This window comes from Erythrolamprus reginae, chromosome 6 (genome assembly GCF_031021105.1).
Source record: "Erythrolamprus reginae isolate rEryReg1 chromosome 6, rEryReg1.hap1, whole genome shotgun sequence".
In the NCBI taxonomy this organism is placed as follows: domain Eukaryota; kingdom Metazoa; phylum Chordata; class Lepidosauria; order Squamata; family Dipsadidae; genus Erythrolamprus; species Erythrolamprus reginae.
Genome location: NC_091955.1, coordinates 91,542,624 through 91,568,005, shown reverse-complemented (window position 1 = coordinate 91,568,005; position 25,382 = coordinate 91,542,624). Strand labels below are relative to the sequence as shown.

The following is a 25,382-nucleotide window of genomic DNA, read 5'->3' as shown; positions in this document are numbered from 1 at the left end:
GTCTGTTAAATATAAATCTCGTCCAGTTATACGGAGGTGCAGTTTATGAGCTGACAAAGAGCAATGAGGTGTTTCCTTTTCATTTTGAATCTTGGCTGGGTTTTTTCCAACTCCTAGAAGGATTTGTTTTGGTACCTGTTTAGTACTAGAGATTTGTTTTAGTACCTGTTTGGCAGGTAGCTGTATAGAATAGAATAGAATAGAATAGAATATAGAATAGAAAACAAATACAAATGGAAATGGAATTGGAATTGGAATAGGAATACAATACAATACAATAGGGAATTAAATTGAAATAGAATAGAATGGAAGGGAATTGGGAGGGGAGGGGAGGGGAGGAGAGGGGAGGAGAGGGAATAGAACTGGAATAGAATAGAAATAGAGTAGAGTAGAAACTAATAGAAACAATAGAATAGAACAGAATAGAATAGAAATGAAATGGAACAGAATAGAATAGAATAGTTGGAGAGAACTTTGGAGGTCTTCTAATCAAACCCCCTGCTCAGGCAGGAAATTTCTACTTGAGAAAGAAAGATCCTGCCCCTTATTTCTTCTGATATCCATCACCAGAAAATCATTACATACACCGAATTTCCTAAAGAGTGAAAAATATGAGGGATCTGTTTGTGCCTTTTGTGTCGCTTGTTTGACATGGGCGCCTAGTTTGTTCTGTTATTGAAGCTTCCCGCGCATCTTGATCTTTTAGGGATTGTGTGGAAGTTTGCCTTTATTAATTAAATTCCCCCTTGGTTAAAGTACTTTCAGAGCTCTGAGTAAACGTTCAGCGAGCATTTTTACTAGAATGGAAATTGTTTCAAAGGTGTGACTCAGTTGACTTCTCCTAATTCTGGGCCACAGTGGGTTTGACTTCACAGCAAATTATCCCCGGCAAAAACCAGACTAATGGATTATTAGTCCAGTGTTTCCCAACCTTGGCAACTTGAAGATATTTGGACTTCAACTCCCAGAATTCCCCAGCCAGCAGACGCTGGCTGGGGAATTCTGGGAGTTGAAGTCCAAATATCTTCAAGTTGCCAAGGTTGGGAAACACTGTATTAGTCAGTAACGCAGTCTCTTTTCTTCTCTTCTCTTTTCTCCCTTTTGAAATAGAAGTATCGTGGTTAGATAACAACATATCCTTGTGATGCTTTATTAAAAAAAAATTGCAAGGAGAAGGGTATGGCTCTTTTCCTGTTGCTTGTCTTTGACATACTCTCTGATAAACAACACAGAGCTATCCCAAGATAATTCCTCCTGCATTTTTTATTGTGGCCTCGTGGCGCAACTCATGCTTCACATTCATGAGGGCTCCTGCTGAGTCTCTGTCATCTGGTCTGTCAGAACAGGTTTCTTTTTTTAAAATGAAAATCAAGAAAACTAGAAAATTATAGTCTTTGCAAAAATCCCAAGTCAAGTTAGACTTTATTTTGGTGAAAGACCATTACAGAACTAAATACAGTGGTACCTCTACCTACAAAGGCCTCTACTTGCAAACTTTTCTACATAAGAACCGGGTGTTTAAGATTTTGTTTTGCCTCTTCTCAAGAACCATTTTCCACTTACAAACCCAAGCCTCCGAAACTGTAACCGGAAAAGGTGGGGAGAAGCCTCCGTTGGGCCTCTCTAGGAATCTCCTGGGAGGAAACAGGGCTGGAAAAGGCAGGGAGAAGCCCCTGTGGGGCCTCTCTAGGAATCTCCTGGGAGGAAACAGGGCCTCCGCCCTCCTTGTGGTTTCCCCAATCACATACATTATTTGCTTTTACATTGATTCCTATGGGAAAAATTGCTTCTTGTTACAAACTTTTCTACTTAAGAACCAGGTCACGGAATGAATTAAGTTCGGAAGTAAAGACACTGCTGTAGTTAACGAGCCATTTAAAAGTACGAGGGGAAGACCAAACATAAAAGACAAGCTAAAAGAATACAGGCCACAATTTACTTACACAATTTATTAGATGGTGATACTACAGAGTCTGGTAGTGAGTTCCAGGCATCAACTACTCCGTTACTAAAGTCGTATTTCCCGCAGTCAAGTTTAGAGTGGTTTACTTTAACTTTGTATCTGTTGTGTGCTCGTGTGTTGTTGTGGTTGAAGCTGAAGTAGTCGTTGACAGGAAAGATGTTGTAGCAGATGATTTTATGGGCTATGCTTAGGTCGTGTTTAAGACAACGTAGTTCTAAGCTTTCTAAACCTACGATTGTAAGTCTAGTTGCGTAGGGTATTCTGTTGCGAGTGGAGGAGTGGAGGGCTCTAAACTCGACTGCAAGAAATACAACTTTAGTAACGGAGTAGTTGATGCCTGGAACTCACTACCAGACTCTATACTATCATGACCTAACCCCAAAAACTTTACTTTTAGACTATCCACTGTTGATTTCTCCTGATTCCTAAGAGATCAGTAAGGGGCGTGCATAAGTGCACCAGTGTGCCTTCCGTCCCCTGTCCTAATGTTTCTCTCTTACTAGTATCATGTATATAAATGTTGTTTTATCTTCGTATACCACCAATTACGTACTTGACAAAACGAACAAATAAACAAATAAAATAAATCAAGGCCAAGGGGAAAATGGAGGTTTTACACTGGAGTTGCTAGATTTAAAACAAATGGTTTGGGTTTGGTCATCGACTTCACTAGCTCTCTGTTTCCTCTGCAGGAATGAATGCTTTACAGCTACAAAATTTGGCAACCTTAGCAGCTGCAGCGGCCGCAGCCCAGTCCACAGCCAACACCGCCAACGCGAATCCGCTCTCCACAGCATCAGGGGCCCTTGGTGCACTCACCAGCCCAGGTAGGATCGCCAAAAAAGGCGGAAAAATAGAGAGTTGTAAACATTAGTCTTCTTCTAGCCACATGCACAGTGTGTTAAGAGCTACGATGTGGAAGGTAGCCCCACCAACTAGCCATAGATCAATTTTATTATTATTATTTATTAGATTTGTATGCCACCCCGAGTCTTCGGAGAGGGGTGGCATATAAATCTAATAAATAATAATAATAATAATAATAATAATAATAATAATAATAATAAAAACTATAAGTAACTGAAATCTTCAGATAAAGAAAACATTGCAACAGGCTTTCAGAGTATAAGACGCACCCAAATTATCAGCCTCTTTTAGGGAGAAAAAAGATGTGTCTTATATACCGAAAAATACGGTAAATCTCGTCATTCATGGTATCGGATGGAGTTAGATCTCAATACTCATGGCCCCCATGTCCGCCGGCAGAGAAGGGTCTTCAAAGCTTTGCAAAAGGCCAGGAGGGAGGGGGCGGTACATATCTCTGGAGGGAATTCATTCCAAAGGGCCGGGGCCACCACAGAGAAGGCTCTTCCCCTAGGTCCCACCAGACGACATTGTCTGGCCGACGGGACCTGGAGATGGCCGACTCTGTGGGATCTAACCAGCTGCTGGGGTACATGAAGCAGAAGACAGTCTCAAAATGAGTGAACAGTGCAGTCAGGCCGCAGGAAAAGGAAGTAGAATGCTTGGCTGCACAGCTACAGGTATAACAAGCAGGAAGAGGGAGATTGTGATCCCGCTATACAGAGGGCTGGTGAGACCACATTTGGAATACTGTGTTCAGTTCATTCTGGAGACCCCACCTACAAAAAGATATTGACAAAATTGAACAGTCCAAAGATGGGCTACAAAAATGGTGGAAGGTCTTAAGCATAAAACCTATCAGGAAAGACTTAATGAACTCAATCTGTATAGTCTGGAGGACAGAAGGAAAAGGGGGGACATGATCAAAACATTTAAATATGTTAAAGGGTTGAATAAAGTTCAGGAGGGAAGTGTTTTTAATAGGAAGGTGAACACAAGAACAAAGGGACACAATCTGAGGTTAGTTGGGGGAAAGATCAGAAGCAACATGAGAAAATACTATTTTACTGAAAGAGTAGTAGATCCTTGGAACAAACTTCCAGCAGATGTGGTTGGTAAATCCACAGTAACGGAATTTAAACATGCCTGGGATAAACATATATCCATCCTAAGATAAAATACAGGAAATAGTATAAGGGCAGACTAGATGGACCATGAGGTCTTTTTCTGCCGTCAGTCTTCTATGTTTCTATGTTTCTAAGATGGCCCCATAGGTAATCTGGTCCTAAGCCATGTAAGGCTTTATAGGTGATTCAAATTGTGATTGAAATTCCCCTGGTTTTTTTTATTTGTGTCATTTGATTATTCTATCACAGCCGCCATTTTGCCCTGGGGGGGTGGTATATCTGGCAGACACCCTTCCTGTATTGAATTGTGATTTCAAGCATGTATTAACTGTGTTATTTTAAATTTTAATAAGGACTTCAATTTAGACTGGAGAATCTTAATGAGGAAACCTTCAAAATGTGTCTGTCCTATCTATTGCAGAGATTTCTTTTTGAAAAAGACATTTTATCCACTTCGTATTGCTAACCTTCTCAAATAAGAGAACATAATTTTAACCAGAATGATGATAATTCATTCGTGGATCATTGCAGGCAATTTAGCCTTGAGAATTTGGGGAACCATATTTCGTTATGCACATTTTCTATATACTTATCTCTTATATTTCTTTTGAATTTTTTTTTTTAATAAATAAGGATAATTCATTTTATCCTTATATTGCACCTAGTAAAAATTTACCCTGGCTTTGCCTGTTGCCACATTTATCCAATTGTGTCAACTGTTTATTTCCTGTCAATCACCCCAGAATGTTACAAATCCTAGAAAACATGGAGCCTTCTTTGATATCAGTAGTTTTAACAAATTCTATTTCTTTTCATTTTGGACACACTTGATGTTCTCTTAAAACTTCTGAAAAGCTTTTCAAAGGAAAAGACAAATGACCTATGTCCCTTGGGGGAAATTAAATCAGGTTCTCTCATCAGGATATATGTAAAGTTTTTTGCTATGGTTCCATGCAATGTCTAATTGATTCAATTCCCAAACTCTTACTTCATACAAATGATTGTAATTTTTATAGGTTCCAGAGAAATGTTGGGCATTAGGTGCAGGAATAGCCTCTTCCCTTAGCTTTTCACCTTGGAGCAAAATATACTTTAGTCGACTTGTAAATGATTCCCTTTATATCATATTATAATTATTATTATTATTATTATTATTATTATTATTATTATTATTATTATTATTTATTGGATTTGTATGCCGCCCCTCTCCGTAGACTCGGGGCGGCTAACAACAATAATAAAAACAACATGTACAATCCAATAGTAAAAACAACTAAAAACCCCTATTATAAAACCAAAGATACACACAAACATTCCATGCATAACTTGTAATGGCCTAGGGGGAAGGGCTATCTCAACTCCCCGATGCCTGGCTGTATAAATGAGTCTTGAGTAGTTTACGAAAGACAGGGAGGGTGGGGGAGTTATAATCTCCGGGGGGAGTTGGTTCCAGAGGGCCAGGGCCGCCACAGAGAAGGCTCTTCCCCTGGGACCCGCCAAACGACATTGTTTAATCGACGGGACCCAGAGAAGGCCAACTCTGTGGGACCTTATCGGCCGCTGGGATTCGTGCGGTAGTAGGCAGTTCCGGAGGTCCGATGCCATGTAGGGCTTTAAAGGTCATGACCAACACTGGTGCACAGTTTCAGTTCTGTTGTGAACTTTTGTGGTTCATGGCAGTCACGTAAAATATCTTGTATGTTTTCTTTATGGGAATGGGAATGTAGAATCTACCATTTCTATAGTTTTATGACACCGACCAGATCAACAATTCTGTCTCAAATAATCAAGCAAAGAAAAAATTTATTCTAACTGTTTTCTTCCAAGTCAGCCAGCAACCTTCCCTTCCTTATCTCTTTGCTCCAGAGTTGGACAAATGCTCAGTAACTGGTAATGCTTAGCATTTGCAGGTTTCAAATGTATCTGATGATGCTTGATTTGCCACAGAAAAACCTTGGTTGACTTTTCCCAAATTTTAATGCTATCCGTATTGTGGATTCCACTTCTGACATCACATTTATAAAAGAATACAGTTTTTAGACCCGATTTAGGATTTACACAGCTGAGTAGTGGTTTGGCAGAGAATGGAATGCAAAATAATCCTACCTAGGGATTAAATACCAATTGAAGATGATAAAAGCAAATGGAATTATTGAAGACACTATACAATTTTGTGTGGGGTGGGGTTTGCTGTTTGCTTTCACCCCGGTGATAACATTGGGCCCACAAGGATGGAAATACAACAGGGTCCGGCTATGGATTATATCATTTTTATTTTTATTTTTATTATTATTATTATTATTATTATTATTATTATTATTATTATTATTATTATTTATTAGATTTGTATGCCACCCCTCTCCGTAGACTCGGGGTGGTTCAGAACAATAACAAGAACAATGTAAGAACAAAGCTAATAATTTAAAAACACTAAAAACCCCATTATTAAAAGCAATCAAACACACAAACATACCATGTATAAACTGTATAGGCGCGGGGGAGATATGTCAGTTCCCCCATGCCTGACGGCAGAGATGGGTCTTAAGAACTTTACGAAAGGCAAGGAGGGTGGGGGCAGTTCTAATCTCCGGGGGGAGCTGGTTCCAGAGGGTCGGGGCCGCCACAGAGAAGGCTCTTCTCCTGGGTCCCGCCAAACGATATTGTTTAGTCAACAGGACCTGGAGAAGGCCAACTCTGTGGGACCTAACCGGTCGCTGGGATTCGTGCGGCAGAAGGCGGTCCTAGAGGTATTCTGGTCCGATGCCATGAAGGGCTTTATAGGTCATAACCAACACTTTGAATTGTGCCCGGAAATTGATCGGCAACCAATGCAGACTGCGGAGTGTTGGTGTGACATGGGCGTATTTAGGGAAGCCCATGATTGCTCTCGCAGCTGCATTCTGCACGATCTGAAGTTTCCGAACACTTTTCAAAGGTAGCCCCATGTAGAGAGCATTACAGTAGTCCAACCTCGAGGTGATGAGGGCGTGAGTGACTGTGAGCAGTGAGTCCCAATCCAGATAGGGCCGCAACTGGTGCACCAGGCGAACCTGGGCAAACGCCCCCCTCGCCACAGCTGAAAGATGTTTCTCTAATGTGAGCTGTGGATTGAGGAGGACGCCCAAGTTGCGGACCCTCTCTGAGGGGGTCAATAATCCCCCCCCAGGGTTATGGACGGACAGATGGAATTGTCCCTGGGAGGCAGGACCCACAGCCACTCCGTCTTTACCCCCATCACAATCAAATTAAAAGCAGATTTTGCAGGCTTCGGGTATGTGTTGTGGGGAGTTGTGTTGCCAAGTTCTACTTATCCATCTATTAAGTTGGATGGGTTTTTTTGAACTACTTGCTGTCTTTTCAGTCTGTTTCACAGTTTTATTGTGAGAAAAGGATTGTGGAGAAGTTGTGTACAGTGCTTTCCAGAAGAAAGGTGGGCTGCCAAAACACTAATCTGAGTTAGTATGGCTGCTATTGAAAATGGAATATATTAAAACAGTTCCAGCTGTGTATTCATGCCCCCCATTCATTTGTTCCTGATTTCAAGAGAGGATCATCTCCAAACTAAGTTAAAATTCATCCTCTTTTAAAATGACCGTGACTTTTTTCATACTAGCTCCTAACCACAGATTCTATCAAATTGAAGAATGTCTTTTCAGCATGACTCACATGTAGTTCTGCTACAAATAAAATCCCATATTTGTTTACTTGGTACGAAATACAGAATATGCTGTTCTGGTTAATTTAACAGTCTTCCTTAGCGGGGGAGAGTGGGTTGGGGTTGTGTACAGGAGAAAAACCAGCTCTCTTGATTTTAATGAAGCTGCTTTAATGAACATGTTCTAAGCATTATTAAACTTGGAAATGTGTTTAATAGCTAGAGAATGGCCTTAGAGCATCATTGCACGTTTATATAGAAGCTGGAGGTTATTAACTTTCATAAATCAACTTTAAAATTAGAGAGCAAAGTTGCTCTAACACTGGAAAAATGCTGCTGTAGGAGCACTGACACCAACTACTCTTATATCTAAGAATGTCAGATAGGTTTGCAGGGTAAGGATCACAGAGCTATTAAGAAAACCATTGTTTTCTAAAGCCATGGGCTTTAGCCAGCCCTATATGGGAAGTTATTTGTGCTCAGAGTTAAAAGGGACCTTGGAGGTCTTCTAGTCAAACCCCCTGTTCAAGAAGGAGACCCTATACCTGTTCTGTCGGGCTCTCTGGTAGACTCCTCCCAAAAATTCACAGGTACAAATTTCAGACACACACACGTTTGAAAATTCAAAACAATGTTCTTTATAATGAAAATTCACTTAAACCAAGCCCTCTTTTGGTATAGCAAAGAGCACTGGTCTCCAAACAACCTGGTAATTTGTACAAGTCCTTTATCAGTTCTGTGATACTTAGCTTGCAGCTGTGAGGCAACTCACAGTCCTTCTTCTTTCACAAAGTGAAACACACTTTGCTCTGGTTTAGTTTCAAAGCGGGGGAAAATCAGCACACAAAAGGTCAAAGTCAGTAAAGCAGTCACGAAACACAACGATCAGATAATCCTCCACAATGGCCAAACCCACTAATTACCACAGCCCCCCCCCCCAACCACAGGTGGCCTCATTTTCTTGGATAATAATCTCTCAGTTATTGTTGCCTATGCATCGCTCTCCACATGCGTGGCTGTATCATTAACTCTTATTCTGAATCCAAGGAGGAGCTAGATAATTGATCTCCTTCTCAGCTGTCTGCCACACTCTCCTCATCCCTGTCACTCATGTCTTCTTGGTCAGAGGAGCCTTCATCAGCAGATTCCACCGAGGGCAAAACAGGTCTGATGCATGTGGATGTCTCCCCCATATCCACAGTCCTTGGGGCAGGAGCTGGGCCAGAGCTAACCACAACAATACCCATGATGGCGAACCTATGGCATGGGTGCCACAAGTGGCATGTGAAGCTATATCAGTGGGCATGCAAGCTCAGGTTCGACGCGCATGTATGCACCAACCGGCTGATTTTTGGCCCTTCTGGTGTTCACTGGGAGTCAGGAAACAGCCTGTTTTTAGCTTCCAGAGGGAGTGGGTAAGCCCATTTTTGTTAGTACTATGTACATAACTAGTTGGGTTTGGCAATATATAACATAAACCAACAATGTATGTTTACATGTATTAGAACACTATTTCTTTAAGAGTTAATGTTATGGATTGCTATAAGAGGGAGCCAAAAGCATGATTCACTCTCTCGACTACTCTCTGCTATTTCTGTTTTGTCTATGTGACTATTCTGTAGTAAGAACTGTGTGTTCCAATGATGGTTTATGTATTTGTAAGCTGAAAAAGTAAGGCTTATAATTTTGTATATGTATTGATTTAACTGTGCATGTCCAGGACTGTTCTTGACTAAGATATTTGCCAAAGCAAATAATACTTTAGGCCATTTCTTTCTTTTGACATCTTTTTGACACTTTGGAGAAAGTGAACCGATGTGTTTGGGAATCTGCTGCTTATAAAAGGAGTGGCCTCAGGAGAAGAATACAGCATTAATTCTTATGTCCGTGGAAGACACATAAAAATGTCAGCATTAAAAAAGTGTGTGTTTATCTTATCCTTTTCCCAGGAATATAGCAATGGGTGTCAACAAACTGAAACTCAACCCAGACAAGACGGAGTGGCTGTGGGTCTTGCCTCCCAAGGACAATTCCATCTGTCCGTCCATTACCCTGGGGGGGGAACTACTGACCCCCTCAGAGAGGGTTCGCAACTTGGGCGTCCTCCTCGATCCACAGTTGACATTGGAACATCATCTTTCGGCTGTGGCGAGGGGGGCATTTGCCCAGGTTCGCCTGATGCACCAGTTGCGGCCCTATTTGGAAAGGGAGTCATTGCTCACAGTCGCTCATGCCCTCATCACCTCAAGGTTCGATTACTGCAATGCTCTCTTCATGGGGCTACCTTTGAAAAGTGTTCGGAAACTTCAGATCGTGCAGAACGCAGCCGCGAGAGCCGTCGTGGGGCTTCCAAGATTCGCCCACATTTCTTCAACACTCCGTGGCTTGCATTGGCTGCCGATCAGTTTCCGGTAACAATTCAAAGTGTTGGTCATGACCTTTAAAGCCCTACATGGCATGGGACCAGATTACCTCCGAAACCGCCTGCTACCGCACGAATCCCAGCGACCGATAAGGTCCCACAGAGTTGGCCTTCTCCGGGTCCCATTGACTAAACAATGTCGTTTGGCGGGCCCCAGGGGAAGAGCCTTCTCTGTGGCAGTCCCAGCCCTCTGGAACCAACTCCCCCCGAAGATTAGAACTGCCCCCACCCTCCCTGTCTTTTGTAAACAACTCAAGATTCATTTATGCCGCCAGGCATGGGGGAGTTAAGATATTCCTTCCCCCTAGGCCATTACAAGTTATGCATGGTATGTCTGTGTGTATGTTTGGTTTTATTATAAGGGTTTTTAGTTGTTTTATTAATTGGATTGCTACATACTGTTTTCATCATTGTTGTTAGCTGCCCCGAGTCTGCGGAGAGGGGCGGCATACAAATCCAATAAATAAATAAATAAAATATGCAGCCCAAGAACTTTTCTGCAGATTCCTTCAGAAAGGGCTAACCAGACCCTTTGCTGAGTCTGTTGTTTTATTTTAACTTTCCCAGTACTTGAAGGACTGTCACCAGAAAAGAGAGATTGACTTATTCTCCAAAACACCTGAGGGCAGGACAAGAAGTAATGGGTGGGAAGCTTGTTAACGAGAGATCTAACCTAGAAGTCAAGAGACATTTTCTGACAGCAAGGATGATTAATCAATGGAACATCTTGCTTCCCGGAGCTGTGGGTGCTCCATCACTGGAGCTTTTCAAAAATAGACTGAACAACTATTTGACCAGGATAATAAAAAAAGTCTCATGCCTTGAGCACGGAGTTAGATTAGAAGACCTTCAATGCCCCTTCCAACCCTATTGTTCTGACCCAGTTTTTCCTTGTCATGAAAAGCCCCTCTTTATTTATCTCTTGTGAATTAATTGCATCCACACACCGAAAAGTCCAGGCAATATTATATATTATTAGAGTTGGAAGGGACTTTGTAGGTTATCTGATCGAACTCCATACTTAGGGCAGGAGTCTCTTTACCATTTTGGACAAATCTCCCCTTGAAAGTCTCAAGTTTCAGAGCTCTCACAAGCTTCACAGGCAACTTCTGTTCCACTGGTTGATCGCTCTCACCGTCAGAAAGTTCCTCCTTATTTCCAGGTTGAATCTCTCCTTGGTCAGCTTCCATCTGTTATTCCTCGTCTGGCCTTTCGGTGCTTTGGAAAACAGCCTGACCCCCTCCTCTCTGCGGCAGTCCCTCAGATACTAGAACACTGCCATCATATCTTCCCTGGTCCTTCTCTTTGCTAGATTATCCATGCCCAGTTCCTGCAACCTCTCTTCGTATGTTTTAGTTTCCAGTCCCCTTATCATCTTGGTTGCTCTCTTCTGCACTTTCTCTAGAGTTTCAATGTCTTTTTTGTAGTGTGGTGACCATAGTTCCCTCTAAGCTGAGCAGTGAGCAATCGCTCACTTAAAAATCATCATCCACTCAGAGTTTTCCAAACCTGCCCAGAAGCCGAGAGGGAAAGAGTGAGAGGGAAGGAGAGAGAGAGGAAGAGAGAGAAACAGATAGAAAAAAGAGAGGAAGGAAAAGAGAAAGAAAAAGAATGGGAGTAAGGAAGAGAGAAAGAAAATCAAAATCTAGTTTGAAACTAGCTCAACTATTTAAGTGGCATTTTGATATTGATAGAGTTGCCCTATTATGAGCTCACTGTTATAGACACACAGTACAGTATTTTATTTTGAAATTCTCTGAGGCAAAACAGGGTGGATTTTTTATTTGTTTGTTTGTTTGTTTGTTTGTTTGTTTGTTTATTTATTTATTTATTTATTTATTTATTATTTCTGTGCCGCCCAGTCCCAAAGGGACTGCCGCTCAGACACTATACTTTTCCGCCCACCCACCCCAAAAAAATTAGAGGGAACACTGGTGGTGACCAAAACTGGATGCAGAATTTTAGGTGTGGTCTAACTAAGGCTTTATGCAGTGGTACCTCTACTTACAAACTTAATCCGTTTCATGATCAGGTTCTTAAGTAGAAAGGTTTGTAAGAAGAAGCAATTTTTCCCATAGGAATCAATGTAAAAGCAAATAATGTGTGTGATTGGGGAAACCACAGGGAGGGTCGAGGCCCTGTTTCCTCCCAGGAGATTCCTAGAGAGGCCCCACGGAGGCTTCTCTCTGCCTTTTCCTGCCCTGTTTCCTCCCAGGAGATTCCTAGAGAAGCCCCATGGATGCTTCTCCCCGCCTTTTCCGGCCCTGTTTCCTCCCAGGAGATTCCTAGGGAGACCCCATGGAGGCTTCTCTCTGCCTTTTCCTGCCCTGTTTCCTCCCAGGAGATTCCTAGAGAGGCCCCACGGAGGCTTCTCTTTGCCTTTTCCTGCCCTGTTTCCTCCCAGGAGATTCCTAGAGAGGCCCCACGGATGCTTCTCCCTGCCTTTTCCAGCCGTTTCCTCCCAGGAGATTCCTAGAGAGGCCCCACAGAGGCTTCTCCCCGCCTTTTCTGGTTACAGTTTCAGAGACTCAGGTTTGTAAGTGGAAAATGGTTCTTGAGAAGAGGGGGAAAAAAATCTTGAGCACCTGGTTCTTATCTAGAAAAGTTTGTAAGTAGAGGCGTTTTTAGGTAGAGGTACCACTGTAAATGAGGTTGCCATTTTACAAAGCCAGATCTAACTTTGGCCAGCCTTTTGTGGGTAAAGAATACTCATTTGAAGTCAGAAACTTTATTGGCACAAGATTTTATCCTTCAGGGGGCAAGGCAGCAGAGTGCAAGGAATATTGCGGCCAGCTGGGGAATTCTAGGGGTTGAAGTCCACACATTTTAAAATTGCTGAGAAATACTGTTCTGAACCTCTTTTTTTTCCCCCTTAGCAACAGCTCTCCCTGAATACTGCTATCAAGCAAAAAATATCGATTTAATAGTCTTGTTCCTCCTTACAAACTCTACATCTTAACTGAAAACAACCCTTGTTAAGATGTTCTTTTGATTTCAACTTTCTTATCTAGTGCTAAATTTTCCGGTCCATTAAATACTTTGTAAACCTGAGTAAAAGCTTTCCCTGGCTGTTCTCGGTTGCATGGGAGAGCTCTATTTAGCTCTATAAAAGCCACATGTTCCATTTCAAAGCATTTCCATTTAAATCTAGGCTATAGTGCAGCATTTATATTTGCTTTTTAAGATGGGAAAAATAAGTGCCCCTTTTTATTATTATTTTTTTTTAAATTGGCTGTACATTTTTTTACACTTGCAAGGGTATTGGGGGAGGGTCTTTTTTTTTAAGTAATTCTCAAAAAGATTAACTTCCCATCATCTTCCATTTACAATTTCCCTGTTGTCTTTTATCTACAAACCATCTTATTACAAAAATAGCAATGCACTTGAGGGGAAAGCGCTTCCCGACTATCTAATTTAATGGCGTTAAATGAACTGTGATTAATGAAGCTATGCAAGTAAAATGCAGATTTATACCATTTACACTTATGGCCGACTCTGCCAAGACTGCACAAGATGTACAGGATTGATGGTTACAAGTAAGAGGCAACTATGTTCGACAACCAATGAAACTTTTTCTTTCAAGGTGCCAAATGTGGAAGCTGACACCATTGGCTCTTGAAACATAGAAACATAGAAGATTAATGGCAGAAAAGGACCTCAATGTTGAAGAGTTGAAGTCCACAAGTCATAGAAGAGCCAATGTTTCCTACCCCTGTCCTAGATTGTATCCCTCTGTTAATTCAATTTAGGGTTGCATTAATAGAGGGATAAGCACTATTTAAGGATAACCACTAAACAGATGGTTTATAAGTTGAGGAGTACATGCATAGCTTCATCAACAGGACAGCAGTGGGCAGAGAGTGGGAGTTTTTGGAGCCATGTCATGATCTACAACAGGTGCAAAAAGTATATCTTGGCAGACACATTATTATTATTAATAATAATAATAATAATAATAATAATAATAATAATAATTAGATTTGTATGCTGCCCCTCTCCGAAGTCTCAGAGTGGCTATATATATCATATATATAATATATATGATATATCATATCATATATAATATGATATAAGCCTAGGGCTATCAATAGATGCAAACTAAATGTAATCTGCTCTAATCGTGCAGAAAATATGACTTCTGCAACAGAGTAGTAAATGTTTGAAAGACTTTACCTGATCCTGTTAGTTTCTCTAACCCCCCCAACACACACACACACACACACACACACACATTTTACCTTAAACTGTCCACCGTGGACCTTACACCTTTCTTAAGAGGTCCCTAAGGGGGCATACATAAGCGCACCAGCATACCTACCGTATCTGTCCTGCTGTCCCCATTTAATATATACTCATTTTATGTGTGTTATGGCTATCTTTTGCTTATTTATATCCATTTATTTCTGCCATTTTTTCATGTGTCCTGTTTCCTTGCATTTGTTGACAAATAAAACAAACAAATAAATAATAAAAATAATAAAAAATAAAATAGTAAAGTAAAGTAAAATAAGATGGATACTACACTGCTAAAAAAAATAAAGGGAACACTTAAACAACACAATATAACTCCAAGTAAATCAAACTTCTGCGAAATCAAACTGTCCACTTAGGAAGCAACACTGATTGACAGTCAATTTCACATGCTGTTGTGCACATTCAACTTTGTACAGAACGAAGTATTTAATGAGAATATTTCATTCATTCTGATCTAGGATATGTTATTTGAGAGTTCCCTTTATTTTTTTTTGAGCAGCATATTAAGGCTTGCAGTTGGTACTTTAAGGTCCGAACACTCATTTTCTCCCTTAAAAAAACATCACCTTCAGATTGGCCCACGTGGATTCTGGGATGGCCTTCCTGACTTAATTCATCTTTGACTTGTCGCCACCAAGTGAGAACAGCAATGGAGAAATAGGGATCACTAGTGAACTTCTCTCGGTGCTCTGAAAATGTTTTATATCATATTTGGAATTATGGGCTTCTTCTTAATGTGTCAAGTCCAACATGAGGCTAGCTTCGTTAGCGTCAATTATCAAGCTTTCCTGGTATCTTTTAGAAAGATGTTGATTGATTGATTTTTGTCTTAATTTTGAAACTGGCCATCACTCTCATAGAAGGACCGTGTTGATTTTCTAAGCCTGATTGACGATCAATATAGGATTTGAATTCACAGATATCTCTATTTTTCTCTCTCACTCACTCATTCTCTCTCTCTCTTAAATACCTGATCTGCTCGGCAGCTATTTTTAAGCTTTTGTTCCATATTAACAAAAGAAGCCGTAGGCTGCTTCTTTTATTGTAAATTCACTTGATCTGCCATACAAATGCAAAAGATGCAGTATTCTTGACCAATTCTGCTGCTTGAGAGAAAATAAACCGTTTGCCTGGGTAGCAGTTTTTCTGTTCTTCGCTCCTAGGAAGCAATTAAATGAGTTATGGGTCATTCATGATGCTAACCATACCACAAAGGATTTGCCTTTGTTAAGTAAAAGCATTCATTGCTTAAAGCGGAATTGTTTGAAACTGGGACCATTTTTATCGAACATTTAGGATGCTTTTCCAGAGGAGCATCGCAAAATCTTCCTCCTAAGCCTAGTAGCATCTCTTAAAAGCTTTCTTTATTTGTTCATTTCAGAACAATACACATCGCTCCAAGAGGCAGTTGAAGCCTGTCGGGTGACATTTTGTACAGTCCAAGCACCCACTGCGTTATCTGTTATGTGCTTCCAGAAAGAATCCCAAAATAGCAGCACCTGTATGAGGGCTTTCTAAATCAGCCAACATAGTTGGCTCTTCTTGGAGATTGGGGCATTGACAAAAGCTGCGTCTTTATCCTTTTAAATATTTAGAATATATTTTGCTTTGCAAATAAGCATAGACACTTATTATAAATGGATGCGACAATTGCGGGTAAAATCATCTCATTTAGTTCAAGTGAAGAGGCAGAAAAACATTTAGAATCCACACTATCTTCTGAATGTTACATAAGCACAATAGAATTATCTCTTACTTTTTTGTCAAATGGCAAGAAAATATTCATGCATTTTTTAAAAACTCCTTTCTTGCTATTTTTAAAAAAAATTCTAGACCATCTAAAGTATCTAATTTAAAATTCCTTCCCTCCAGGTTGTTCCCTATTACTACATTCATGGAAATAGTTTCTTTGCCTATAGAGTAGTACTTTATTTACAAGTATAAATATTAAGGATTAAAAGCAGCAAAACAGACTTATTTCTCCACCCTTAATACAGTGTCAGCTTGCAGTTGTGGTCTTGTGTGTGTTGAGTGATGTGGAGAAAAAGGGACCCGAGAGTCTCTACAGGCACCTCTTGGATAAAATTGCTTGAATTTGTTTTGTGTTGGATTTCTGCCATTGTGGATCTTGTGCAGTTGTCTGGGCAGTAGTCGTCCCTAGTGGTTTGAAAGGAGTTCAGGTCCATCAACCCGGCGACTGGGTCCTTTGGGGTTTTGAACCCTGCCACTTTTCTCTTAGTTCCATGTCCTTCATGGTTGGTTAAATCATCCCAGGAGGCAATATGTCATTGATCCAGCGCAGATGGCTAACTTTTTGTGGGAAGGGAAATGGTGGGTTTCTTTCTATCTCAAAAGGCCGTCACTGGATTTAAAGGTTCTGAATAATTTTGTCTCTGGACTCCACTCTTTCTTTTTCAAGGAAGGTTATTGAGAAGATAATAGGCTTACAACCAGTACAGTGGTACCTCTACCTAAGAATGCCTCTACTTACAAACTTTTCTAGATAAGAACTGGGTGTTCGAGATTTTTTTGCCTCTTCTCAGGAACCATTTTTCACTTACAAACCCAAGCCTCCGGAACTGTAACCGGAAATGGCAGAGAGGAAGCCTCCATGGAGCCTCTCTAGGAATCTCCTGGGAGGAAACAGGGCCAGAAAAGGTGGGGAGAAGCCTCTTGGGGCCTCTCTAGGAATCTCCTGGGAGGAAACAGGGCCAGAAAAGGTGGGGAGAAGCCTCTTGGGGCCTCTCTAGGAATCTCCTGGGAGGAAACAGGGCCAGAAAAGGTGGGAAGAAGCCTCTTGGGGCCTCTCTAGGAATCTCCTGGGAGGAAACAGGGCCAGAAAAGGTGGGGAGAAGCCTCTTGGGGCCTCTCTAGGAATCTCCTGGGAGGAAGCAGGGCCTCCACCCTCCCTGTTGTTGACCCAATTGCACGCTTTGTTTGCTTTTGCATTGATTCCTATGGGAAAAATTGCTTCTTCTTACAAACTTTTCTCCTTAAGAACCTGGTCACGGAATGAATTAGGTTCATAAGTAGAGGTACCAGTGCATTGGGTTGCAGGTGGTACAGCTGGGGTTGGGGCTCTGGTGGTGAAAATGGAGATGTGCACGCATCTCCACGCCCCCCGATGCATGCACACATGTGAGATTTGGCTTTTGCGCATGCAAAGCAAGCGAAATCTCATGTAAGGATTTTTGCACACATGAGATTTTCCCAATTTCTGGCAGTTTTTTGCTTCTGCGCATGCGCAGTAGGCAAATAGGCAAAATCTCGCACACGAGAGCATCCTCACATGAGATTTCGCTTGCTGCGTATGCGCAGAAGGTGAATCTTGCGGCAATAGGTGTGTGCACCCAACAGGTGTACACGTGCCCGCAACTATCTAGAAGAGCATATCGGCCAGTAAGTGGAACCCCCGCCTGCTTACAACTCCAAAGGCCCTGGTTTAAATTGTTTTATCTGGATCCTTTTCAGAGTAGTTTTAGTCTGAATATTATTCCAAACTGTGGGTTTCTGCTGGTTCGCCCTGGTCCAGGCAAACCGGTAGTTGCGGCAGCAGGAGACGCCGCCCATGTGCCCGGACGTCATCACAGATGATCTGCGCATGCACAGAAGGTTCTGTGCCAGGGGTGGGTTCCTACTGGTGCACCGTGGAGCTCCATTCCGGTAGTGCCCCGCAGATTGTGCAATTTGTGTGTGACGGCTGTGGTGTGTAGCAAGCATGAATCATTATGATTCAGTGCACCAGTAGGCAGGTAAGAGCAACCCACCCTTGCTCTGCATATGCACAGAGGTTCCACGCACATTCACAGTTCCGAACCAGTAGCGAAGGTAAGTTAAACCCACTACTGCAAGCTCTATTGCTAACAATGGCCAATGATCTCTATCAGCAGCTTTTGATACACTTAACGTGGTATCTTACTGGATTCAGTTTAGGACAGTGATGGCGAACCTATGGCACGGTTGCCACAGGTGGCACGCAGAGCTATATCTGTTGGCACCCAAGCTGTTGCCTTAGCTCAGCTCCAATGTGCATGGGTGTGCTGGCCAGCTGATTTTTTGCTCATAGCGGCTCTGGGAGGGCATTTTTGGCTCCCAGAGAGCCTCCAGGGGGCTGGGGGAGACTGCTTTTATCCTCCCCCAGCTCCAGAGAAGCCTTTGGAGCCTGAGAAGAGCTAAACACTAGCCTACTGGGCCCACCAGAAGTTGGAAAATAGGCCATTTCTGGGCTTCAGAGGGCCTCCAGAGAGCCTCCAGGGGGCAAGGGAATCTGTTTTCGCCTTCCCCAGGCATTGAATTATGGGTGTGAGCACTTGCGCATGCACGATAGTGCTCGCCCATGCTCTTTCGGCATCCAAGGAATAAAAGGTTCACCATCACTGGTTTAGGATGATTTTAATTGGGGCCATGTTCTTCAGCAATTCTTTGGCTTCATGGTCAATTTGGTCTGACCAAACTGCATGAAATGAATAAGGGATATTTACTACTATGGTATGGATGTGACCCGCTGTTACTCTGGTTTGGGTTAGTTTCCATAAACATATCCGTATAGCATTACAAAACAAAAATCAATGCCATTTAAAATCCGTGAAGGTACTTCTGAGTTATATACCAGGGATTTAGAAATTTATCATATGAAAGACTACGGATTAACTGAACACAGTGCAGCAAAAAAAGATTACTCTTTGATATTGTTAAGAAAGCATGTCACCAGGATTAAAATCTTGGATCAATAATGCGCTCAGTGAGAAAAACAGCTGTCTATTAGCGCTCCAGAAGTTACTACTGAGATGCTAGCAAGTAGATTTATTTTCTTTCTTTCTTTCTTTCAATTCAATTCAATTCAATTTATTAGATTTGTATGCCGCCCCTCTCCGAAGACTCGGGGCGGCTCACAACAATAATAAAAATAATATAACAATTTAAAAACCATACAGCACATACATACCAAACATAAAATATAAGAAAGCCTAGGGGAGATGTCTTAATTCCCCCATGCCTGGCGATATAGGTGGGTCTTGAGTAACTTGCGAAAGACAAGGAGGGTGGGGGCCGTTCTAATCTTCGGGGGGAGTTGATTCCAGAGGGCCGGGGCCATCACAGAGAAGGCTCTTCCCCTGGGGCCCGCCAAACGACATTGTTTGGTCGACGGGACCCGGAGAAGGCCAACTCTGTGGGACCTTATCGGCCACTGGGATTCGTGCGGTAGAAGGCGGTTCCAGAGGTGGTTTCTTTCTTTCTTTCTTTCTTTCTTTCTTTCTTTCTTTCTTTCTTTCTTTCCTTCCTTCCTTCCTTCCTTCCTTCCTTCCTTCCTTCCTTTCTTTTGCACTTGTATGGACTTTTAGCCACAAAAGACAGTTGCTGGCACTTATTAGACATGAAATTCACTTCTCAGCTACAGTATATGACCAATTTGGCTCAATCATTTTTAATCATGGAGTTATCAAGTCCTGCTTTCAGCTTGGCTGCACAAAAGGGTGGGCCTGCTACCATGTCCTCCTCAGACATTTAAAAGAGTCAGTGACCAGGAGCAGGCTGTGAGTCCTGAGCAGCCAGAATTAATTTAATGCTTAATAAAGCTGCCCACCTGAAGGAGTTTTAATATTAAGTGGCTCGTTGAAGTCGCCAGTCGGGCCTCGTGGTTCATTCAGTTGGTAAAGTTCCAAGAATAGAACTCCATGCAGTTAGGTGGGCCTGAAGATCTAATCCATCAAATCCTAATTAGCTTAGTGCTTAAAAAGTCTCAATCACGGAACAGAACCATTAGTTATTTGCAGCATGTTAGCCTAGAATTGGATAGAGCCTCCCTAATCAGGTGAGTAACACTTTCTTTACATTATGGCAAATGACCCAGTAAAATGTAGGTGAAGAGAACGCCTTCTCCCTTAAAGCATAAATTGACAGGCGGAATTCATTTTTCATCAGTGTGGCGAAAAGCCAACTAATCAAAAGTATAGCACTCTTCCACTATCTCAGGGGCTGCCCCCCAAAATAGAATAGAATAGAATTCTTTATTGGCCAAGTGTGATTGGACACACAAGGAATTTGTCTTTGGTGCATATGCTCTCAGTGTACATAAAAGAAAAAGATACATTTGTCAAGAATCATGTGGAACAACACTTAATGATTATCATAGGGGTCAAATAAGCAATGAAGAAACAATCAATATTAATAAAAATCTTAAGGATACAAGCAACAAGTTACAGTCATACAGTCCTAAGTGGGAGGGAAAGGATGATAGGAATGATTAGAAAAACTAGTAGAAATAGAAGTGCGGATTTAGTAAAAAAAAAAAAAAAGTCTGACAGTGTTGAGGGAATTATTTGTTTAGCAGAGTGATGGCGTTCGGGAAAAAAACTGTTCTTGTGTCTAGTTGTCTTGGTGTGCAGTGCTCTGTAATGACGTTTTCAGGGTAGGAGTTGAAACAGTTTGTGTCCAGGATGTGAGGGGTCAGTAAATATTTTCCCCGCCCTCTTTTTGACTCATGCAGGGGTCAAGCTATTCTCCAAAGCCCATGAAGGCAGGGCAAGAAGCAATTGATGGGAACTAATCAAGGAGAGATCCAACTTAGAACAAAGGAGAAATTTTGTTTTGGGAAGAGTGCTCTTTGCAATACAGAAAGAGTGCTTTGTTTATTTTGAATTTTGTGATAAAGAACATTGTTTTTAATTTTCAAACGCGTGTGTGTCTGAAATTTGTACCCTTGAATTTTCGGGAGGCTCCTACCAGAGAGCCCGGCAGAACAGCTCCAATCCTGGAATTGTTTAAAGAAGATGTTGGACAACCATTTGTCTGAAGTGCTATAGGGTTTCCTGCTTGAGGAGGGGGTTGGATTATAGAAGACCTCTAACTCCCTTCCAATTCTGTCAATCTGTTGTGGCCGGTGATTCTCATTCTGTTAGCCATTCCATCAGATACAGCCTTTTTATACCTTTTTCCTTCTCTATTTTTCCTAGAATGATTAGGAACCTGTCACAGATGTCAAGCAGTCACACACACAAAAATCTTTTCTTATCCTTATTTCTTCCAAGTTGACACAACCAGCCGGGAAAATGACTCCCAATCTAGTAAATACTTATTTGTGCAGGGCTGGATAAGGTTGTGGCTTCGGGGAAGGGGCTTAATCCTATTTACATCTCTCTAGAATTCTGGGGGGTTTTTCCCCCTCCTTGAATCTGTAGTAAGCCGCAAGGGCAGTAAATTACCTTTCAAAAGAGGGATCTTGTTATTTTTAATCACTGGTGGGCCAACGAGGATTTGAAGAGCTTTGAAGTTGGTCATGGACTCGCAGATCTAACTCCGAATCTCGGTGTACCGAAGACTAAGACTGGAAAAGGTGGAAGGGGGGGGTCTATCTAGTTTTTAGCTTGCAGCTGTATTCTTTAATGTTCACAAATCATATTATAGGCATTATTCATTCATCCCTTCAATGCTAACTAGCTTTCTGAACGCTATTCTTCTTGACTATTGATGTTCAGGCTGATAACACAAGGATAATATTCCCAGCACAAAAGAGAGGAGCGATCAATTTGCTTTTACCAAGACAAAGTGCTGTCAAGTTATAATTCCTGAAAGCAAAGCCCCTGGATTTGTGAATGTTAGATATTTCATCTTTTTTCTAAGAATTAGACTAAACAGCAATGGAACATCGAGAAAAACTGCCTAACAGTGTAACAATGTCCGTTCGTGTAATTTTCCCAAAACAATGAACATAGAAACATAGAAGACTGACGGCAGAAAAAGACCTCATGGTCCATCTAGTCTGCCCTTATACTATTTTCTGTATTTTATCTTAGGATGGATATATGTTTATCCCAGGCATGTTTAAATTCAGTTACTGTGGATTTATCTACCACGTCTGTTGGAAGTTTGTTCCAAGGATCTACTACTCTTTCAGTAAAATAATATTTTCTCATGTTGCTTTTGATCTTTGCCCCAACTAACTTCAGATTGTGTCCCCTTGTTCTTGTGTTCAATTTCCTATTAAAAACACTTCCCTCCTGGACCTTGTTTAACCCTTTAATTATTTAAATGTTTCGATCATGTCCCCCCTTTTCCTTCTTTCCTCCAGACTATACAGATTGAGTTCATTAAGTCTTTCCTGATACATTTTATGCTTAAGACCTTCCACCATTCTTGTAGCCCGTCTTTGGACCCGTTCAATTTTGTCAATATCTTTTTGTAGGTGAGGTCTCCAGAACTGAACACATTATTCCAAATGTGGTCTCACCAGCATTCTATATAGCGGGGTCACAATCTCCCTCTTCCTGCTTGTTATACCTCTAGCTATGCAGCCAAGCATCCTACTTGCTTTCCCTACCGCCTGACTGCACTGTTCACGCATTTTGAGACTGTCAGAAATCACTACCCCTAAATCCTTTTCTTCTGAAGTTTTTGCTAACACAGAACTGCCAATACAGTACTCAGATTGAGGATTCCTTTTCCCCAAGTGCATTATTTTACATTTGGAAACATTAAACTGCAGTTTCTATTGCTTTGACCATTTATCTAGTAAAGCTAAATCATTTACCATATTACAAACGCCTCCAGGAATATCAGCCGCCCCGAGTCTGCTGAGAGGGGCGGCATACAAATCTAAATAATAAATAAATAAATAAACCCTATTGCACACTTTAGAGTCATCGGCTCTTTATTAAGACCTTCTGTGAGTTTATTCAGTTCAGAAACACCAAGTTTTAGTATCCATTTCATTTGCTGTAGGGGAAGGGCAATTTGTAATTTTTCCTTTGGTATCGCATAGGTTTTCATAAGCCTGATAATCTGAGAACGGATGAATGTAACATTTGCCATTTCCATATCAAAACAATCTCCTCTAAAACATATATCCTACAATGGTTTATGCTTTATTCATAACATACCATTTTTATATGTGTGGTACAGTTGAAATCAAGACATCGAAATACTTCCAAACCACAATTTTCAACCACAGTTTGTTGAATGAACAAGAAAGGCTACAAATCAGACTAAACTGTAAACAAACAAGTGGCACTAAATCTGAGTTCAGCACATGAATCAAACTATAATGTAGGGTTCTGATTTTCTATCTCTTGTTAAACTTTTGAGCAGAATATGTACTTTAAGCAATGGGCATACCAAGGTATGGATAAACCAACGAGGAAAACCATGCTTTAAAGCATTTTGTCATCTAATTATTACGACATGACATGTATTTTATTTATTTATTTATTTATTAAATTTGTATGCCGCCCCTCTCCGTAGACTCGGGGCGGCTCACAACAGTAATAGAAAAAAACAATGTAGAATACAAATCTAATAATTAAAACTAAAAACCCATAATTTAAAAAACATGCATACAACATGCCATACATAAACAATATAGGCCTGGGGAAGTTATATCAGTTCCCCCATGCCTGATGACAGAGGTGGGTTTTAAGGAGTTTACGAAAGGCGAGGAGGGTGGGGGCAGTTCTAATCTCAGGGGGGAGCTGGTTCCAGAGGGTCGGGGCCGCCACAGAGCAGGCTCTTCCCCTGGGACCCGCCAAATGACATTGTTTAGTCGACGGGACCCGGAGAAGGCCAACTCTGTGGGACCTAATTGGTCGCTGGGATTCGTGCGGCAGAAGGCAGTCCCGGAGATATTCTGGTCCGATGCCATGAAGGGCTTTATAGGTCATAACCAACACTTTGAATTGTGACTGGAAATTGATCGGCAACCAATGCAGACTGTGGAGTGTTGGTGTAACATGGGCATACCTTGGGAAGCCCATGATTGCTCTCGCAGCTGCATTCTGCACGATCTGAACTTTCCGAACACTTACAAAGGTAGTCCCATGTAGACAGCATTACAGTAGTCGAATCTTGAGGAGATGAGGGCATGAGTGACTGTGAGCAGTGACTCCCGGTCCAGATAGGGCCGCAACTGGTGCACCAAGCGAACATGGGCAAATGTCCCCCTCGCCACAGCTAAAAGATGGTTCTCTAATGTGAGCTGTGGATCGAGGAGGACGCCCAAGTTGCGTACCCTCTGTGAGGGGGTCAATAATTCCCCCCCCAGGGTTATGGATGGACAGATGGAATTGTCCTTGGGAGGCAGAACCTACAGCCACTCCGTCTTATCCGGGTTGAGTTTGAGTCTGTATTTGCGGCCAAAGGACTCACTAGCTTTCCATAATGTTTATGACAAGGTTTATGACATCAACTTTAAGACTTGTGGACTTCAATTCCCAGAATTCCCTAGCCAATCATGCTGATATACTGGCTGAGGAATTCTGGGAGTTAAAGTCCATAAATCTTAAAGTTGCCAAGGCTGGACACCCCTGGTTTATGGTATTTCTAGGAGTAAATAATTTTATTTTATTTGTCTTTCTTTTATTCTAGTGGCTGCATCAACAGCAAATTCCACAGCTGGGGCAATGAATTCTTTGACTTCTCTGGGGACTCTCCAAGGACTAGCTGGAGCAACAGTTGGATTGAATAATATTAATGCACTAGCAGGTACCGTAAACAGTGAGTATTTATTGCTGTGGTGGACACTCCAGCAATTTCCCTGTAATCACCTTAGGGACCCTAATTGTTTTAGTAGAGTGAATGCTACTAGGGAAATGAACACAGGTGCAAAATGGGTGATAAAATTCAGAAATTTTTATTCTCAAAGATAGCTTGGGGCCCAAAATCTAAATAGGTTTTGTCTTGTTAAAGAATTATGATGTTTATAGTGCTTGATGATATTTTATCCTCTCTTTTAGGGCACACACACTAAGCTTGCATTCAGATAGCTGGAATGGATCAGTTCAACAGGAGAGTTTAGTTTCGATTTAATTGTTCAAGAGATATAGGCTTTAGTTGAAGTGGCCACTAAAGCGATGTGTTGCTATTATTACTGCCCATGGAAGCTACTGCTAAGGGTAATAGCACAACATCAGTATGAATAATCTTTAGATACAGGAGGTATGAAAAATGTCCTCTGCCAGCAGTTTGATTTATAGAGTTCTATACCTAAGACATTTTCAAACAAATCACTTTATTTCTTGGCTATAGAGACGGGTAGGAGAAGAATGTCTCAACCTTTGAAAGATCTATACATTCTGAAATATATATATTTTACTAGAGTAGGTTAGA

General features: G+C 41.5%; 1 protein-coding gene across 30 annotated transcripts in view; it reads left to right on the top strand.

Annotated features, from left to right (window-relative positions):
- The window catches only part of CELF2 (CUGBP Elav-like family member 2), a 591,098-nt gene that overhangs the window by 548,152 nt on the left and 17,564 nt on the right, over nucleotides 1–25,382 (top strand). For 19 of the 30 annotated variants that reach the window (XM_070754402.1, XM_070754411.1, XM_070754391.1 and 16 more), the window contains 2 exons: nucleotides 2,656–2,790; nucleotides 24,642–24,770. In XM_070754402.1, coding sequence (XP_070610503.1) covers nucleotides 2,656–2,790; nucleotides 24,642–24,770 — 264 coding nt within the window. The remainder of the gene's footprint in view (nucleotides 1–2,655; nucleotides 2,791–24,641; nucleotides 24,771–25,382) is intronic. The other 11 variants (XM_070754404.1, XM_070754414.1, XM_070754408.1 and 8 more) reach the window with 1 other exon arrangement.